This window comes from Eretmochelys imbricata, chromosome 22 (genome assembly GCF_965152235.1).
Source record: "Eretmochelys imbricata isolate rEreImb1 chromosome 22, rEreImb1.hap1, whole genome shotgun sequence".
Lineage (NCBI taxonomy): Eukaryota > Metazoa > Chordata > Testudines > Cheloniidae > Eretmochelys > Eretmochelys imbricata.
The window spans coordinates 9,530,251-9,550,766 of NC_135593.1; the positions used below are offsets into that span (position 1 = coordinate 9,530,251).

The 20,516-nt window shown below is 49.4% G+C and overlaps 1 protein-coding gene across 5 annotated transcripts in view; it reads left to right on the forward strand.

The window, feature by feature from the left end:
* NTM (neurotrimin) overlaps positions 1-20,516 on the forward strand; it is a 284,098-nt gene that overhangs the window by 152,237 nt on the left and 111,345 nt on the right. For all 5 annotated transcript variants that reach the window (XM_077839712.1, XM_077839713.1, XM_077839714.1 and 2 more), the window contains exon 2: positions 819-1,051. In XM_077839712.1, coding sequence (XP_077695838.1) covers positions 819-1,051 — 233 coding nt within the window. The remainder of the gene's footprint in view (positions 1-818; positions 1,052-20,516) is intronic.

Here is a 20,516-nt window from a genome sequence, read left to right on the forward strand (position 1 = left end):
GCTTGGATGCTTGAATGTTCTCCTGTCACATAAGGGGCTTGGGTTCATGGGTAGCACTCTGACTTTGCAGTCGGGGATCTGGGAAGCAGCATTTAGTGACAGTGACTGCTAACAAGATGATATGGTGTTGATGTGGATGAGTGAAAGGAAGCGAGGATGCTTGCAATGGGCAAACGTTAGGAATTTGAAAGGTTTTCTTTGGATGTGTGCCCTGATCTTTTTTTGAGACTGTCTGCCTGGAATACTTGGGAGAACAGAAGCTATTTTCTCTTTCCTGCTTCCAGAAACTGAGAGAGACTAGCTTCCCTTGCTGTGCTTCACCTTTTGTTCTCCTGGCTGCAGGGAGATGGAGATCTCTGGGGGAAATGAAAAATGAGGTTTTGCTGGGGGAGAAAAGAGATTTGAAGTTTCCAAAAAGTTTGGATGATATTTGGACAAAAGTTTAAGGCTGTAACTAAGCTGGCTTGTGTGCACTTGGTAAAAGGCAGCTTCAAGGTGAATGAAGGGGCCCCAAAGAGCCACTTGGGAATGGACTGAGAGGAGTTCAAGCCATGTGACTCTAAAGTAATTGAGAAACTTTTTGGAAATCCTCTTGAACTGCTCTGAGGCTCAGGTGGAATTTTAGATGGAACAAGAAGCCCTGAGCCCTGCAGGCAACGTGCTGATGTTCTCCTCCTGGGAAACCCGTGCTACTGGGTCTCTGAAACTGTGGCTCACAGCAAAGCTAAAAAAAGCAAAGGACAGAAAGAAAAGAGGCCGTGGGGAGCATAACCACGACGGGCGGTGTGCTCATGAATCACTTTTCTCCTTCCCTTCAGGTGCTCCGTGGATAACAGAGTCACTCGAGTGGCCTGGCTGAATCGCAGCAGCATCCTCTATGCCGGCAATGACAAGTGGTGTTTGGACCCCCGGGTGGTGCTCCTGTCCAACACCAAAACCCAGTACAGCATCCAGATCCAGGACGTGGATGTGTACGACGAGGGGCCCTACACCTGCTCCGTGCAGACAGACAATCACCCCAAAACGTCACGGGTGCATCTCATCGTGCAAGGTAAGGCCCAGGCGAGACAGGCTTTCTTGGGCTGCTAGGAGCTCGTTGCTTCCTTGGTTTCTCTTCTCCCATCTCTCCTGGTTCCTTTTCCCAATGGCCCCTTTCAACTCCTCTTCCCGTTTGCCACCATGACCTTTATTCCCAGTTCCCTTGTTCCCGTGGCTCCATCCTAGTCTCCCTCTTCCCAAACAACAGCATCTCCTTTCCCATTCCACTCACTGCCTTTGCTCTTTGCCAGCCTTGTCCCGGCTCCCCACACAGCCTGCCTGTCTGGCCTAAAGCTCAGTCCAAGTGTCATGGTGGGGGTTGTTTAGCCCCAAGTGGAGCAGGGTCATGAGGACCAGGCAGTCCAAGCAGAATCGAGCAAAGTCCATGTGTTTTATTTTTTTCTGGGAAGATGGGGCAGGGCTTGCCTGACTCCCTCTGAATAGTCATCAGGCCTCAACCTCAGCCGCTCGAGAGCGTGACACAGACGCTGTTCAAACCATTATTTTCTCACGCTGGAGGGAAACGGCAAAGCAAATTATGTTTGAAGTAGTGGAAAGAGGATGAGAGGGACGAGAGCGAGCAAGCACATCCATGCTGCGAGAAAGATACTTGCATCGGATCCATCTCTTTGTGTTGGGAGCGGATGTGTGTGCACCCGGTGGCCGGGGGGGGGGGAAGGTTGGGAATTCTCTGTGTAGGGAGGAGGGAGGATGTTTGTATTGGAGAGTTGTGTTTTCTAAATGTGCAGTCACTAATACGTGCATGCACGCCAGTCAGGCTGCTCACTTGTGTCCATACATCCATTCTCTCATAGTGCAAAGTGCCATAGAGTCACGTCACAGTGCACAGTAAACACAGCACATGGGAGTCATGGGCCCACAATCTTCCTCCACATTTGCCATCTTCACACAGCCTTGATAAGCATCATTCTGTGTCCCGTTGAGTCAGTGACATCATGAGACCACACCTGGCTCAGGTGCCCCCTGGCACCAGTCCCTCCAAAACTTGCTTCTGCAGTCTTCCTCCACTCATCTGACCCATGTGGCCCACAAACAAGTTATCTTTGTTTGATCACCTTAACGATCTCAGAAATCATTCCAGTTATGCTATACATTTGCGTGATTACCTTCTCATTAGTCATATGCGAGGTATAGCTAATGCGAAGCAATCACCTGTAGCATCTCAATTTGAAGGCAGAAAACCCTTTATGTCCTTCTTCCTTAGCATCCACATCTCACAGGCACATAGCAAGACGCTGAAGACGAGACTCCGCAATTTCATTTTACACTTCATGGAAATACCTTTGCTTCTCCAAATTTGGCTGAGGATTGCTGGAGCAGCAGTCGTGAATCTGATTCTGTGTTGGTTGTCTGAGCCCTGGTCTACACTAGGACTTTAGGTTGAATTTAGCAGCTTTAAATCGATGTAAACCTGCACCTGTCCACACGATGAAGCCCTTTATTTTGACTTAGAGGGCTCTTAAAATCGATTTCCTTACTCCACCCCTGACAAGTGGATTAGCGCTTAAATTGGCCTTGCCGGGTCGAATTTGGGGTACTGTGGACACAATTCGACGGTATTGGCCTCCTGGTGCTATCCCAGAGTGCTCCATTGTGACAGCTCTGGACAGCACTCTCAACTCAGATGCACAATTGTTTGCCGTTGCTCTGACACAGGGAGGGGCGACTGACGACACGGCTTACAGGTTTGGCTTACAGGGAGCTAAAATCAACAAAGGGGGTGACTTTACATCAAGGAGTATTTCAGGCAGGACTTCACGGAGGGTTCCAATAAGAAATGGTGCACCTAAGTTATTGTTCTTATTGGAACAAGGAGGTTAATCTGGCCTCTGATTGATACATGGCTAGATTTACCTCGCTGCACCTTCTCTGTGAGTGACTGCAGTGTGACCTAGAGGAATGAGTCCCCTAGACGGGGGCTGGGGGGGGGCGGTGGTTTGCAAATGAGTACAAAACAAATCTGGTCTATTTCTTGTTTTGATCCACTCATCTGTCTTTTACATCTTTGGCTGGCAGCAGACGGTGCAGAAGGACTGCATGCCATCCACATCTCATGGCTGCTCAGCAGAAGATGGTACAATAGGACTGCTAGCCATCCTCATCTCTTGCCTGCCCGGCGGAAGATGATGCAATAGGACTGCGAGCAATCCGTATCGCCTGCCTGCTCACCATAAGATGGTTCAATAGGACTGACTGCAGGACTAAAGAGAATGACTTGATCAAGTCACTCCAAATTTAGTCCCTGCGCCCATGTCTGCCCAGGCGCTCCTGATCGACCTCACACAGGCGACCAGGAGCACCTCGGACATGACGATGACGGCTACCAGTCCTATTGCACCGTCTGCTGCCACAAGGCAATGGGTTGCTGCCGCTGTGTACCACAGTCTGCCAGCACCCAGGAGACATACGGTGACAGTGAGCTGAGCGGGCTCCATGCTTGCCGTGGTATGGCGTCTGCACAGGTAACTCAGGAAAAAAGGTGCGAAACGATTGTCTGCCTTTGCTTTCACAGAGGGAGGGAGGGAGGGAACAGGGGCCTGACGATATGTACCCAGAACCACCCGCGACAATGTTTTAGCCCCATCAGGCATTGGGATCTCAACCCAGAATTCCAATGGGCAGCGGAGACTGCGGGAACTGTGGGATAGCTACCCACAGTGCAACACTCCGGAAGTCGACTCTAGCCTCGGTACTGTGGAAGCACTCTGCCGAGTTAATGCACTTAATGCACTTAGAGCATTTTCTGTGGGGACACACACTCAAATATATAAAACCAATTTCTAAAAAAACAACTTCTATAAATTCGACCTAATTTCGTAGTGTAGACATACCCTGAGTGATGTTTAGTGTACCTTGCAGTCAAACTACCCCGGTGTCTGAAGTGTTCAACCACTCCGGTGCCTCCTTAGATTTGGGTAAGAATATCTTTCACTTTTCAACAGATGTAGATGTCACCATCCTCTTTGCCTTTCCATGTGATCTCTTTAGACCTAACTTCTCTGCTTCCACCACTATAGTTTTCTACCAATTTTTGCAGCATTTTTTGCAATGATGCAGTCAGATCCATTTTATTCCTGAAGCATAGATGACAAATTTTTCATCCACCAATGGGTACAGTCTCTTGTATGTTTCCATCAGTGGTGGCTCTTAAAATGTCTTCAACATAACAGTTGAAGAGGGAGATGCATGCAGCCCAGTTTAACATTTATCCCCAAATAATCCAGCTACTTTGCTCACGGCCCACAAACAACAAAACTGTCATTTTTCCACAGATATTTTCTATCTGTTTTATTACATTTTTACCAACAAGCTGCAGGACTACCCAAAGAGGTTTGTGCCATAAGTTGTCAAATGCCTTCACAAAATCCACAAAGACATTTACTACCTTCCCAGCACTTTTGCACTTAGCACATGCAGATCAAATATTTGCTCCACTGGACCTCTTTTGGGTCTCAACCTGGCTTGTTCTTCAGCCAGAAAGTTCTCTGTCTTGTGCACAGTTCTCTTCAGAACGATGCACAGAAATATTTTATTAGGGCATGTCAGTAATGAAATGAAGTAATTTCCACAAACATCAGATTGCCTCTTTTTATTAATAAGAACCATCAGGGACTATGTCCAATCTTGTGGCATCTTCCAGACTCCCAAATCACATTGACAAACTTATGGTATGCTTGGATGAGTGTCCCTCTCCACTTCTAATTAGTTCTGCTTCTATGTTATCTACTCCATTGCTTTTTCAGTGACCCCACTGCATCCTCAACTGTGACATAGGAGGAGGTTCATCAGGACAAGTCAAGCTTCTTGTGTAGATTGCCCCTGCCTCTTTCACTTCCAACTTAGAATTTGTTTCGTTCATGTTCTCAGCAATACCTACCCAAAGCGCTGGGTGAAACAATATTTTTTCCTGACAGAGAAACCTTTTGAAAGAGTCTTAATGGTTTCATGGGCCTTGCTGGGGATATTTGCTACAAAGGAGTTCTGTATATTGAAGCAATCTTGTTCAAGTTAGTCTTCTTTTGCCACTTTAATCTGTGAACCTATTTCTCGTGTTAAACGAGAATATTGCTCTCTTGCAGTTTCATCGGTCTTCCTTTGTGCTCTTAACTTCCTTCGTTGATCATATAACTCAATAATATTCTCTGTGAGCCAAGGTTTCTTTTTTAGGATCCATTTCCCCAGGAGACCATCCATGGTGTCTGTAATGCAGCAGGAGATGATCTGCTGTGCCTGATCTATGCCTGGAGCTTTTGTTTAATCATCCTCTTAAATTCCACTTGTGCTCGATGGACTTTCAGTGAGTCAGCATTATAATGGACTCCGAGGTACTTGCTGCTCTTTTCTTGTTTCCCAGTTTGATCTTTATGTCGGCCATTACTAATTTATTATCAGATCCTATGTCGGCCTTCTTGAAGGATGGATTCCCCACCCCACTGAGACGACATCTCTTCGAGGCCATGACAAAGGCGATCTTGTTCTGAGTCACAAATGCAATCATGTCCAAGTCCTTCTCCGTGCTGGTTTGTGCTTGAACAAAGTCTTCGCTAAGACTGAGTCGTTTCTAGTCGCACATTGCATGAGTCGCAGTCCTCTGCTGTTTGTCTCGGCGTAGCCAAACATCCCAACACAGCTGCACCATTCTGGGTAACTCTCGGGACCAGTGCAAGCATTCCAGTTACCCTATATCATTAAGATGTCTCTGAGATGAACCACTGCTAGATCCTGCTCGATGTTGCGGTAGAATTTCTCAACCTCTTCACCACCACAGTCACTAGTTGGGGTGTAGCACTGGAAAACGCTTATGTTATAGGGATGGGCTGACAAGCTGAGGGTCATCAACCTGCTGCTGACTGGTTTGTATACTATCATGTAGCAGGCTGATCTGCTTCCTGATCAGCAGCACAGCTCAATGTGTGCCCACTTTTCAGGCCATATGTGCATGCAGAGTCTTCAAAACGTGTGTACTCACCAGTGTTTACATATGTGCATGTGTGTCTGTGTGGGTGTGTATCGGGCAGGAAGGAGTGTGCATGGTGCGATGTGTGTGAAACGTTGCTGTTTTAGTAGAGGGCAGTCTGGGTGAGGATCAATGGAAAACGTCTAATCCCTTGCTAGCAGTCTTTTCTCTCCGAGTTGGATGGGAGCCCTTTTAGCATGACACACCAGCTTGAGTATTGGAATCTCATCTCGGGCTAATTTTCGAATGCTGATGGGTGTATTGATTTGGCAACAAGCTGGGTTAAAAAGGCACTGGTCTGGTACACAGAGTTGCGTTATGCTAATCCGCTGTCGATGTGCTGGGGCTGAGCATTATTGACAGCCTAATGAATAGAAGGCCAAAAAGATTTCAGAGCTTTTTTTTCCCTCTCCTCCCTCCTTCTCCTTCTTCCTTTTAAAGCAATTGAGAAAACTAAACAGAGCCGGACTTTTCCCATCTCCATTAGCTGTGAAATGGACAGGAGGTGCATCGCCGCCCCAAATTCTTCCTGTTTATCTTGCAGTCTGTTATTACCTGCCTGGGTTTCTTAAGATGAAGTTGATCACCTGAAAGTTCTGGAGTTGCCGTCAGGCACCGAGGTGACACAACACAGTTATATTGGATCTGTCCTGATTTCTGCTGCCAGGTTTCCTGACGTAACTTTCTCCATATCCTTAAGCATCCAGACCCCTCTCTCCATCGCGTTGGATACCAAAGTCAAATCCTGTCTTATTTCTCTAGAGCATCACTCCAAAGCACTGGAGGATCCTCAACTGGTTCACAAATGATGGGCCCAATCTTGCAAGGTGCTGAGCACCCTCAGCTCTCATTGTGGTCGGCTGGAGTTGAGGGTATTCAGTACCTTGTAGAATCAGGCCTTATGTTTTCTACAGGAATTGCTTAGCTCATCGTCAAAAGACAGCCACTGCTGGGGTGGAACGCAGCAACAGTTTAACAGCACACAGCAATGCTACATCGCTGTTTAGGGCAGGAAGTGAAGAAGAATATTGTATCCAATTAACAGTACAAGGGAGACAGACTGTAGTGATCCAGAGTAGAATTCAGCCAGGATGCTGGGACTAACACGTCTTGCCCTTGGAAAATGTGTCCTATAATAATATGACCCAGTATAACCTGCCTGTAAAAAAACAGTCTCTGAAAGTGCAAGTCCTCACTCTGTGTAAAGGGTGGCGCTCTGTGGTCCGGTGTCAGACCTACTGTCAGTGCTGAGTCCATCTGTGGGACCCAATGCCATGGCCCCTGGTGTCCTGCTTAGATAACTCACTCCCAAGCCAACTTTTTTATTCAGCTAAAATGAGGAAGGGGGATTCATCTCCCCTCTCAGGAAACAAACCCAAACCCAGTCGTGAGCCAGCGTCTGGACAGCAAGGGCTGCAGATCACGGGAAGAGCAAACAGCTGCTTTTCCGACTGCAGAATGTGAGCATCTCCTGTTGTTCTGTGACGTTTATTTGGAAGGGTCCAAAAGGAGAGGTGGGCCGGGGTATTCAGTCCCTGTTTTCTAGTCCTCTCCCTTGATGGAATTTTGGCATTTCTGCTTCTGGTTGAGGTCAGGGCAGGAAGCACCAGCGCTGCTGTGAAAATGGAACAGAGAAGCCTTGGAAACAGTTTATCTGAGCTGCCTCAGTCTCCTAGGAGGGAGTTTGAGTTTGTGGGAGGAAGATTTCGATTGGTGATGATAACACCTGAGCCACTTTGTCCATTGCTCACACCCCCGCTAGCTTTCACCTGTGTGACTCCTTTTGGAGACCCGGCCCTGAAAACTCCCGAGACGGGCTGAACTCTAGACCTTCCACATCTCGTTCTCAAACCTTCTGAAGACTTTAGCAGACTATCTGCAGGACACATTTTCAGACAGTGAAGCCCCACCTCAGATAACTAATAATGTCCCATTGCTGGGGTTAACCGCGGGGAAATGACTCAAATTTTAAATACGATCAGTTAAGGTAATAACCTGAAACAAATGATATGATCAGGTGGCCACACACAGAGCTCTAGGACATAGGAAAGGGCCTTTGGGCAAAATTCTGGAAGTGAGTGCACCAGAACCTCTCAAGAAGCCATTGAATTCTGCTCTGGGGCAGGCTATATTCTCCTAAGGATCCAACCTTCTAGGGCCATGAGATCTTCCACTTTTGTCCGGCAAGTCCTCTTAAATAAATCCTGTGATTTATGCATGTAATCCAGAGATACACAATGAAGATGTCAACACACACTATGGATTACTTCTCTTGGAGTGATATATCCTCTTTCCTCCCGGGGCAAGCTGTCTTAGTGGGGTAGCAAAGTATAAGGTATCCTGGAACATTGCAGTGGGAAGAGGATACAATACCTGTTTAGTGCTGGGTTGACAGTCTTGGAGGCCGAAAGCCTCCTACAGAAATGCAAAAGAAAGGGGTTCAGCAGGACTAGCAGCTCCCACCACCAAAGAGCCTCAGCCCACACCAGGAGGGAATGACCCCTGTCATGAAAGGATAGTTCAGTCCCTGTCCCATCTGCTAAGAATGCCAGCAAGGGAGCTAACTGTACGACGGTGAGCTCTGTGATGTGGACGCTTGTCCATGGAGAGCCAGATGGCAATCCACCAAACTCAGGTCACCCAGGCCATTGAACAGCAAAACTCACCTTTTCAAAAGTGGCCACTGGTTATGGGGGCCTCAGTTTTGTGGCACTGAACTGAAGACACCATAGACCTGATTTTTAGGGGTGCTGGACACCTGCCACTCCCACTGACTTCTGCTGGGGCTGTGGGCACTCCAAACCAACTCTGAGAATCAAGCCCAAGTTGGGCACCCGAAAATTAAGACATGCAAATTCAGTGGCCACTTTAAAACACGTCGGTGCTGGTTGTTCATGAACTGGGCTGGTTGCAAACCAACAAGCTAGGTGCAAAGTGTTAGAGTTCTTAGCACCCACAGCTCCACCTGACTTTGTCAGCGTGATGGATCTTGGGAGCTCTGTGCTCCATCCCCAGTTTTGTGGCTCATCAGATCTCCTTTCACTTTTGTTCAAGCTTCACTGAAACTAAACTGCAGGATCAACGTTCCCTTTTCATTACTGGTACTGAACTGGACCGTTCTGGGGAGGCTGCCTTTCTCTTACCTGACCTAGTGTGTTTGGGTTACAATGAAGTCTCCTACAGATTGTACCTGTTGAGCATGGTTTCTTTTCAGGGAAAGTTCTGCCGTGCATAGATGGACTGTGTTAAATAGAATCAAGAGGCACTGGCTCAAAAGACTTCATCTCCTGGGCTCCTGGCAATGTTTTGGGTAGTCAGGATCAGAAGGCTGCGGACAGAGAGGGATTCAGGGTGAGGAACGACCAGAGTATATGCCACAAAAATGTAATTGCCCCCTGGAATCCTGGAAGAGCCTCATTTGCAAAATGCAAGGCCACAGCTCCTGATCTGTGAGACACTGCGCGGAGGAACCTGGCGTGGCTCTCCGAGTTCTGAATGAGGAGACTTCACACACAACCCACTAGCCTTTGGGACACAACAGCTTTCCTTCCTTTCATCCTCACGTTCCCCCTGCAGGTCTAATTAATGACTAAGTGCTTCCAAGCCCTGCCTGCTCCTTTCAGCCACCTGGGTGGTTGCTGCACTCTTCAGGAAATGGTGCCTTGGTCTGGGGATCCCAAACAAACCTGCCTCTGGCCCCTACTGTGTCTCAGCCTTAGCGGCCCACCCCCCTCACCCTGCTCCCCATAGGACACATAAGCTATTTAAGTCTTGCAAACACAGCCCTGCCAGGGGTTACCAGGCAGAAGAGAGTGGGGAGGGGGAAGGATGGCATCTGGAAAGCTCTATTTATATTTGTAACACTCCCTCTCCTCAGCCTGCAAAAGACTCCTGCAGCCTTGTAAGATGCATTAAAGAAAGTGGGCCTTTTTTCAGTATTGGAAACAGACCGGATGAGGGGAGCACCGCATTGGCTGGGGTTGAATTTCACTTAGACACCACGTTTGTATGATAGAAAATAAGGGAATTCTAGTGTTTCAGACAAACCAACCTGGGGGATATTAGCACTTTTCCATCTCTTTATCAGTTTCCCTGGCCCTATCTGACTCTTTCTGTTGTCGCTAGAGCAACTAATCACTCCCTCCCACTTTGTTTGGTGTAAATGAGTTTTCCCACTTCTTCCTGGGTCTGGTTAATCTGCAAATCCTGCCATTGTTTGATAGTTAATTACCTGCTTGCCGGGAGTTGGGGGGCTGTGTAGCTCAGGTGGAAGGGGGAAGTGCTGATATCTTGCCCAGACATAGGAAAGCCAGCAGCGCGGAGCCAGGGCGCTTCACCTCACATATGGCGCAGATGCGGTCGTGCAGTGTGGAGGCATGCAGCCCCACGAGCCTCTCTGCAAGGTGTGCGCGGTGTAGATAATGGGACCGTTGGGCCTACGGCATGTTCATGCTGCCTTTTATTTCCTTTGTGTGTCTGTTTTCATTCAAACACTGAACTCTGCCCAATTAATTTTCCTTTGGCAGCATGAGCCCCTTTTCTTCACACGAAAATAAGAATAGCTTCTAAGACCTCACTCCCCCCTCCACTTGTACTGGTGTAAATCAGGATTAACCCCATTGCAACCCATGTGGCAATGGTTGTGAAAACAGGGTAAGTGGGAAGAGAGTTAGGCCCTTGATTTCTGGCCACTCGGGCCCCAGGCATCTGGGTTGCTTGCAGGGGAACTGAACGCATAATCTGTGCCTGGCTTCATACCTGAGCCAGAGCAGAACCTGAAATCCTAGCACCTCACTGACGGCCGCCATGTACAGCACAGTCAACTCCAGCCAGCCTATGCCACTGGTAAGGAAAGGTGCCCTGCAGGACCCCACTGCTGGGCTCTCGGGGATGGCTAAGGCAGAGGGGCAGAGAATTGCAAAGCCACGGGCCCTTATGTGGATCATGCCTCCTACTCCAGATTGCAATGGGAATCATTCAGCAGGCCCGACTTCCAGATCTCATGTGAGATAGGTGGCTTTTTAGCTGTTGAAAAACCTGTTGGATAAGAGGCAGCTGGCCGGGATCTAGTAGCACTGAGTCACCCCAGGGAAGGCTGTGAAGCGATCACGCTGGGGCATTCTGCAGTAGCTGCAGTCGGAGTGGATTTCAAGAGCGTGATGGTCACAGCACGGTGAGGTCTGGAGGCCGGGGCAACTGTGACTATGTCGGCAACTCACAGGAAAACTGCAGCCTCACACCCACTCGGGAACACTGATACAGCGGCTGGTTGGGGGCACTGCACTAGACAGGGCTGCTGCTGAACCAGACGAGAATATCCAGGTAAAGTCATTCCAGTTTCTTATATAGTCTGAGCTGTCACCAGCTCTTTCACATCCAACACGGCGGCCCTGGCCAGACGCTGGGATAACGGTGAAATAGAGCCAGTGTGATCGGGTGAGGCAGTATGGCCTAACTGTCGCCTCTCGGTCTGTGTGCTTATACTTTGCTCTTCACTGTGGTATCTAAACGCATAGATGGAGCTATTGTGAACGTACTTGTGAGATGGCAGGTGTTACCCACCTCTCCGCACGGTGTCACATCCACAGCGAGCAGCAGCTTTCTCCACAGTCATCTATGGCCTTGTCTAACCAAACTCATTTCTGGCTTTGTGCCCATAGCTGACTACAGCTCGTGGGGCTTCTGTTCAGGTACCCTCTCTTGGTGTGTAAGGCCAAGGGAAGAATTTCCAGGCACCGAACAACAAACCTGTGCAATAAGCTACTGGAGAATGTGATAGACGCTTGGAGTGTTAGTAGCTCCAGGGAGATGCCTGCATTTGTTGTTGCAGGAGGAAAGGACTGGATGGGGGGATATGGTGTTGAGAGGCCAAGATAAAACCCATCTCTGATGCCGTGTGAAAAGCCAGCTTGCATCCCTTGATACTAAGTGCCAGCCATGGCACTCTAGCGAACCTGCAGTCAGATAAACAAGATCATCTCCCGCCAGTTTTTTTTCCCTCCTCTCACCTAATAAGCGATTCCTGCAACTGAGCTGTTTAGTATGCAACAAAACAAGGCCTCAGCACCACGCTCGGGATGCTTCACAGAGGCTGAGTTGTTCCCCTGATTTAAGAAGCCTTTTCCTGGGGCATGGGGGGGAGGAACACGAGCGTGAATCACGTCTCTTTTACAAATGTTGCACGTCGCTCACTGGGGGAAGAGCGAGAAGCCACCCAGTGCACTCGGTATATTGGTTCAATGGGTTTATAATGCGTGTCAGGGCTGGGGCTACTCCTGGAAAAGTGAGGAACTCTGTGAGGTCAGGAGTTCAACAGTAGGGCTTGTGACCTACCAGAGGGGTGCAGAATGGGAGTCAGTCAAAATGGCTGTCTCTTCTGCACTGCCGTAGACATCTAATTAACCTCAGCTAATTCTCCCCAAGAGAAGGGCTGGTTGTTAAAGGCTCATTACCATGCATGAATTACTCAAATGCCTTTGCTATTCGTCTGCCCGGTCTGCAGTTCATTCAGGCTGCCATTGAAAGCCAAGCTGTTTTCTCCCTGTCAGCCTGGTTCAGTCTTTGGAGTCCATGGGAAGACTCCCTTTGTGTGTGTCATCGGCAGAGGGGCCAGAAGAGGGTTCTGTAGACAGGCTCAGCAAGCTGGTACTTTTCTGTAGTGACCACCATTGTGTGTTCCAGAATCTCAGTGTTTATTTATATATTTTAATTAAGTTTCTCTAGACCAAAGCATTATAAAGGTAACCTTCAGGTGGTGTTCAACGCAGTGACTTTTGCCTGAGTCTGTAGAGAGCCTGGAACAATAGCACTAGAGAGAGAGAAGGAGCTATGAACTTCCCTATTTACTCATTAAAGTATTATCTCTGACCCTAATGATGACAGCTGAAATGTTAAAACTATTGGCTATTTCACTGGTGACCTCACAAAGATGAAGGACAGTGCCATTGTGATCGTCTCAATTTACTTTGAGGAGCAGTTCATTGCAGCATCATCAGTGGGTTGAGCCTGGGTTCTGGGTGCAGTTTAGGAATTTACCACTGTGATGGGTTCCCCCTGGGGTGCCACCTGGAACTGGGGTACCACTGAGTCCTCTGACCCACCAGCCTGGGCTTCCTTTCTCACTGTGCTGCTGTGACAAGCTGCAGACCCGCTCCCAGTCCTACACTTCCCCCAGTATTCACACAGGTTGGGACACACCCAGCTGCAGTTACATGCAGGCTGTCTGACCAGCCACTGCATGAACCAACAATAGAGAGGCTACAAGCCGAGGACCCCAGAGTGGTACCATCCTGCCTTGGCCCAAACCCTAACCAGTATGAATTTATTATCCAGTTTGCCTCCGCATCAATGTGGAGAGGAATATGCAACAGCCTTTGCCCCTTAAGCTACGATTTCCCATGCATTTCAGTCAAACTGACTGGTTTAGATCAAGCGAAAACAAGTTTATTAACTACAAAAGATAGATTTTAAGTGATTATAAGGGATAGGAAACAGATCAAAGGAAATTACCTAGCAAATAAACAAAAACGCAAACTAAGTCTAAAGATACTAGAAAGATAGGATATGAATTAACAATCTCTCACCCTGATAGATGATACAAGCAGGCTGCAGATTCTTAAGGCACAATCTACATTTGCTTTGCAGCTTGGAATCCCCATGTGTCTCATACACAGGCTAGAAATCCCTTTAGCCTGGGTCCAGCACTTCCCCCAGTTCAGTCTTTGTTCCTCAGGTGTTTTCAGGAGTCCTCTTGTGTGGGGAGGGAATAGCCAATGATGTCACTCCCTGCCTTGTATAGCTTTAACATATGGCAGGAACCCTATGTCCCAAACTCAGTTTGTGGAAAAACACTGACATCCCAAGATGGAGTCCAGAATCATGTGGCCGGTCACATGTTCTTGTAGAGTCATAGCAGCCATTACTTACAGGCTGTCTGGAGTGTTCTCAGGAAGGCTCACCGGGTGGGAGATAAGCTTCTCCTAAGGCCTATGGTTTTCCCTAATGGCTCATTGCCCTGAATAGGTCCTTCTCAACCAGCTATCTAGACCAAAAGCATCTAGTCTAGTGGGCATCACCCAGGTGTAACTAAGTTCAAAGTATAGATCCATAGACAATATTAATAACTTCAGATACAAAAATAATACATGTATACAAATAGGATAATCCTATACAGCAAACCATAGCTTTTCCAATGCCTCCTCACATGACCCGTCTTGTACAAAATGCATCATAATTATGCCCTAATCACATCATAACAATATAACTATGAAGAATATGGCATGCAGTGTCACAACGGCCATTTCATTTTTTTCTTATTCTAACTCTTGGTTGTAGCAAGATAAGCCGTTAAAAGGGTTGTATACGAATGTGCAAGTAACCTTGTACTTTACCTTTTGCTGTCTTCAGGGTCTCCCATGGCTTTGGCTATGTTAAAAAATGGGTCATATTTGGCAGACACATTAGCGTACCATGCTAATTAACACCTTGTTAAGCAGCACTTATTATTTAGTGTAGACAAAGACAGTGGTGTTTAAAAAGGTATTTGCTGTTGACAGTCTCTGGCCTGTGTTACAAGAGGTCAGACTAGATGATCACAATGGTCCTTTCCGGCCTTGAAATCTATGAATCTATGAATAAACTGGTGGTACTAAACCCTAATGGGGAACCTATGCTGTAATTCACCCTGTTTAACCTTTGTTAAAGTACGTGCTGCCTACTCTACACTATACATTTAAAATGTTAGCTTGTGTTAGCTAATATCTTCTGTTGGTGGTGGTGTTTGTTTAGAATTTGTATCACAGTAGTGCATAGGAGCCACAGTCATGGGCGAGAACCATACTGTGCTAGTCAAACAGAACAAAAGTCAGTTCCCAACCCAACAAGTTTGCATTCTAGTGATGGGGCACCTGCCCCACACAGGGCTCTAAGGGGTTAATAGAGCCCTAAAGAGGCTGTGTAGGAGGCAGCCAATCAGAGAAGGGCTGAAGGGAGCAGCCAATCAGGCCCATATGAAAAGGGAGCTGCAGGGCAGAGGAGGGCAGTTCTCTGCTCGGAGCCCAGGGAGGAAGGACTATGTCTCTGGGGGACTGAGAGAGCTGCCAGCACCCTGGACAGAGCAGTGCTGCAAGCAGGAACCAGGGGAGCGAGAGAGAGCTCCTGGCTGGCTGCTGGGGTTTGCAGGCTGAGGCCCTGAGGCAAGGGCAAAGAGGATGCTGGGGCCACGAGGAAGTGGCCAGACAATTTGCTGCAGTAACCACTCAGAGAAGTGGCTGAACAGCGGACTGCAGGTCCCTTTCCAAGCACAGTGTGTGGCAAGCCGGAGAGCTATGTCACTGAAGTTGACGCCAGGGTCCTTGGAGAGACGTGGGTCCAAGAGCAGGAGTGACGGTGGTGAGGCACCACCCAAAGAGGGCGTACTAACATGCAGAGCTAATCCCCAAGACAGCCAGCAGGAGGTGCCAGAGTGGTGAGTGAACCGCGTTACAATTCTAAATACAAAGAATCATAGAAATGTAGGGTTGGAAGGGACCTCAAGAAGTTATCAAATCCAGCCTTCTTTTGCTGAGGCAAGACCAAGTAAACCATGCCTTTAGATCTCAACCTACTCAAAGGCTAGGAGCGTACACTGGTCTACCTACATCAGTGTTGTTATATCAGGGCACATTAATGAAGAAAAGGCATCTTAACTCCTTTACATCCACCTGGACTTCCTTGCACCCTCTTACTGATGCGTAACTTACTCATTACCTGTGACTTGGCCTCTGACTTGGTGATATCTGCAACATTGCCATCATTTCCATGGCAACAGGCTGTAATATCATTGGCTCAGGATTATGTGCAGCGTTTGAGCTGGGCTGGGTGAGGAGGAAGTTTTTACTTGCAAATCTGATTCACCATGTTCACTAATATTCACTCAAGGGGTGTTTGGCCTGAGCACAGGACGGGCAGCCAGGCACCCCGGAGGACTGCCCCCGTCTCCGATATTCACTTGACCTCTCTCCAAATCAATTTAGCATCTGTGAGATGGAGATAATACTCTTCGCCTACCTCGGGGGGGGGGGGGGGAGTGTACAAGGATTAATTAGTTAATGTCTGCAAAGTGCTTTGAAGATGGAATGTGCAATGTGAGCGCTGAGTGTTGTTATTAATTATGTAGCAAGTGGGGAGGGGAGTGATTGAGGGGAAGGGGGGAAACAGAGAACCTAGAGCGTGTAGGTAGTGTCACTCCCTAGCCCAAGCGTGAGCAGACACACTGCAAAGCCCTACCTGAGTTACTGCTCTTCATTGCTGCTGCACGCACCCAGATTTTAGGTATGGCAAACCGAAGAGTGAGGATTCAAATACTTCCCCTCCAGCACGCAGTCCTTGTTCCTAGGCTGCATGGGCCTGATTCTGCATCCCTGGTGCACACTGCAGTGCTTTGCATTGAGTTCCTTGGGCCTGCCCCTAGGGTAAAGTGATACTCAGTGCGCACAAAGGGGGCAGGAGTTGGTCCTCTGTCTCCATTCAGACATATATATCACCAGTCAGTTTTGCCCCCTTCTCCTAACCACCTTGGCCTCACGCTGCCTTCCTTCATGCTCAGCTGCTCTGTTTGCCCACCCAGACCCTTGTCTTGGATGGCCACGCCAGCTAGTCACTTAAAACCTCTCCCTCTCCTTGCAGCCGCTGAGGGGACATTAGCATTGTCATGCCTCAGTGCCAGCCCCCTTTACAGGAGGGGCAAATTCTGCCCCAGGTGTAACTCTAGGTTACTCCAGATTCACGCTGGGCGCTCCTTGGAATGGTATTTGGCCCACAGACCCTGTTCTGGGAGCAGTGGCTGAGCAGCACGAGCACCCAGCTCCTGGCAGAGGAGTCTGGAGTGCTGGAGCTGTTAATCCATGTGCCGCTACACACAGTGAGTGCTTGTCGGCCCCTGAACAGCACAGAGCTTCCCTGCCTTGTGGTTGCCACCTCCACCCACCTGCGAGCCACATGCCAGGCAGTGATTGACGTGTTGCATATTGATGCATGAAAAATGCATCACCTCACCGGTTAGAAGCATGTTTTGTTTCCCAGATGGAAATGGCTGGGTTTTATTAATCAGACAGACGAGGAGCAGGACGTGGGGGCGGAGGAGGATGGGAAGGAGCAGCAAAAGCCTCTTTCAGCTGCAGGACCATTCATAAGACAGAGTATCCCCTGCCACTGGGAGTAGAGCACTCAGCAACGCCTAAGATCAGGCCTATGGCTTGCAAACAGCCCCAAGCCGTATCGGGTATTGGGATCATGGAGGGATCTGTGAGAGGCCCATCTCAAACAACAATATTGCTAGTCTGGGGTTGTCACTATCCTTTACTGCCCAGTCTTTGTTCCCCACGCTCCCCTGTTACTTCCTTAGTTGGATTTCACTAAGATAAATCCATAAATCCCATAGACTCTTTTGAACTACAGACCCCAATACAATCCATCCACCATCTGAAGTTGGGTGGAGCCGGTTAATTTCCACAAGGTATGGAACACCATATTGGTTTCACATGGTACAGACAGAATCATGGTATAAATCAGTAATATCACACTCACACACACGCACACACTCACACACAGAGGGACAGGTCTAGAACCCTGATCCATAAGGTCCCAAGATCCTATTTGATATGAAGGAGAGCTCCCTGAGCTGGCAATGGTAGTAGCCTGCAGATTTTGTCCCCGTATGTTGCATAGATGTGTAATGCACTTTGCACATGTAAGCAACCTATGGTAAACCGGATACCTGTCCACACGGGATATCACCATCAGTTAATGTCCAGCACAGCTTACCAGGGGAGAGGGTTGTTGCTGGAATTAGATTTGCAGTTCTCTTGCTCAGTGAACTCCAGCAGTCAGATCCGCCATCCCCTTACTGCTCATCTCACAGTCAGTGCGCTGAGGTGGATTTATCCAGTCAAAGCTTTGGAGCTTGGTGACTAATTCTGCCTCTTGGTAGGAGTCCCAGTTGCCGGAGTCTTCGGAACTCTTTGTGACTCTGTGTATTCGTTTCAGTGGAGCTGCCCTCATTTACACCAGCGGAGTATCTGGGGTCAGTTAAAGCCCTAGACTTGGCACTCACCTGTGGATGGATGCTTTGCGGAGCCGCACCTTTTCGTGACATTTTAGCGCTAGGCTCCTCTCCCAAATGAATCTCAGTCACGACCTGTACACCTCTAGCCCCTTCTATTCCCGTGCCAATCAAGTCAATGCTCCAAACCTGGGACCTTCAGTGGACTGACTATTCCAGTTGGGTCCCACACAGCCTGTCCGAACTGCATTTCCAATCCCTCTCTGCCAATGTATCTCTGTCCTGACCTTCAGTGTCCCCCGACCGTTCCATTCCCGGGCCTTCCTACCAATGAATCTTAATCCTGCCCTCCTGTCATCCCTGTCAGTCCAATCCTGCCCCCCGCCACCCCCGAGAGGCAGCTGCTAATCGTCCCTTATCTGTGAGCTTTGGATCACTGTGTATGAGTATTTAGGCTCTTACCTTCATTGTAATTCTTTGTTTGTTCTTTAATAAAAAAAACCCATTGAGCCCCCTAGATACCAGAGTTGGAATCAATGGGACCTGCTGCCTCCTGCATGCCAGTCTGGTATCGGATCCATCCTGCCAACACAGTCTCCTCTGGGAGTTACATGTTTGAAAACAGTGCAGCAGCCTCATCTCTGATTCCGTGTTTTTCTCCATCATTTGCTTTATTAAATATTGATTTTCTGTTGCATTATTAAACCTTAAATCCTGAGCATAAATTCTGAGCTGATACTTTAATCTGGCTCTCCTCTGGTTCTCCTTTTTGGCCTTTAGAACTGGTTTTCAGGCCAGCTCTCCTGGGGAATCTTTGAGTCAAGTCCAGAGCTTGTCGCAGGACTTAGGGGGTGTGGAGGAAGAGGAAAGAGCAGAGACCTCTACTCAGAAGTAGGGTTGCCGACTTTCTAATAACACAAAACCCAACACCCTATCCCCGCCTCTGCCCCGCCCCTCCGAGGCGCCACCCCGATCACTCCATTCCCCCTCCCTCCTTGGCTCTCTCTGCCCCAACATCACTCACTTTCACCGGGCTGGGGCAGGGGGTTGAGGTGCAGTAGGGGGTGAGGGCTCCAGCTGGGGGTGCAGGCTCCAGGGTGGGGTGGTGGATGAGGGGTTAAGGGTGTGGGAGGGGGCTCTGGGCTGGAGTTGAGGGGCTTGGATTGGGGCTCAGGGCTGGGGCAGGGGGTTGGGGTGCAGGAGGGGGTGTGGGCTCTGGGAGGGAGTTTGGGTGCAGGAGGGGGTGAGGGCTCCAGCTGGGGGTGCGGGCTCTGGGGTGGGGTCAGGGATGAGGGGTTTGGGATGCAGGAGGAGCCTCTGGGCTGGAGTTAAGGGGCTTAGACTGGGGCTGAAGGCTGGGGCAGGGGCTTGGGGTGCAGGAGGGGGTGTGGGCTCCGGCCGGGCAGCACTTACCTCAGGCAGCTCCAGTTGTTGGTGCTGCGGGGCTAACGCAGGCTCCCTGCCTGCGCTGGCTCTGTGCGGCACCCCGGAAGCGACCGACACGTCCGGCTCCTAGGCATACAGGGAGCCAGGGAGTCTTCTTCTGCTCAGAGTCTCCAGCTGCAAACCCTGTCCTTGTGTGAGGCATCTAAGCCAGATCAGCTGTTTAGGTAGCCCATGCGACCCCCATTTGCTTTTTATTTACCTGTTTTAGTATCACGGGAGGGGGCCCAAAAGTATTCTGCTTAGGGCCCCCAATGGGCTAGCAGCAGCTCTGAGTCCCGACTTGCAGTCTGCTGACCCAAGTGCTGGAGCGCTACCCCGGTGCTGTGGTGTGTTCCAGCTGGCTGCAAGGAGAGGCTCAGCCAGAGCGGGGATCCCTGTGCATGGCCTGAGAGGAGTCCGGCACCAGCCTCCAGCGCAGGAAGACTCAGGCTGGTAAATCTCCAGCGGGTGGGTGCCCAGTGCCACACATGGGCGATGTCACTGCAGCCTGCGGTGATGGGTCCTCACTGCTGGGGTGGACTGACCGCAGAAGGTGCTGAGTAGCACTGGCTGCCTCCCTCCGCGTTACTCTTGACCACGGCACCTGCCCTTCGTTCTTCGGAGCTGGAAGTAGCAGCTTCGCTGGGGGTAGGAGCCAGAGGCGGTGGTTTGGCCAGAGGGCGTGTGTCTGTGTGGGAGCCGCTGGGCTCAAGCCACCTAGGAGCTGGACCTACCTAATGCCGCAGTGCCGCCGACTGGACTTTTATTGGCCCCGTTGGCGGCGCTGACCAGAGCCGCTAGGTTCCCTTTTCAACCGGGTGTTGCGGTCGAAAATCGGACACCTGGCAACCCTCCTCAGAAGTGGTTTGATCTGATGCGGAGCTGCATCTGCAGCATCACTGATTGACTTCAGCGGTTGCAGTTGTGCTGCTCATGGTAGTGCATCCCAGTTTAAATGGTTTGAGATTCGGCAAACGGTCGTCCCGTGACCCACAGTCCCTGGAGGTATTGCACAGTGAGATCCCAGACTTGGTT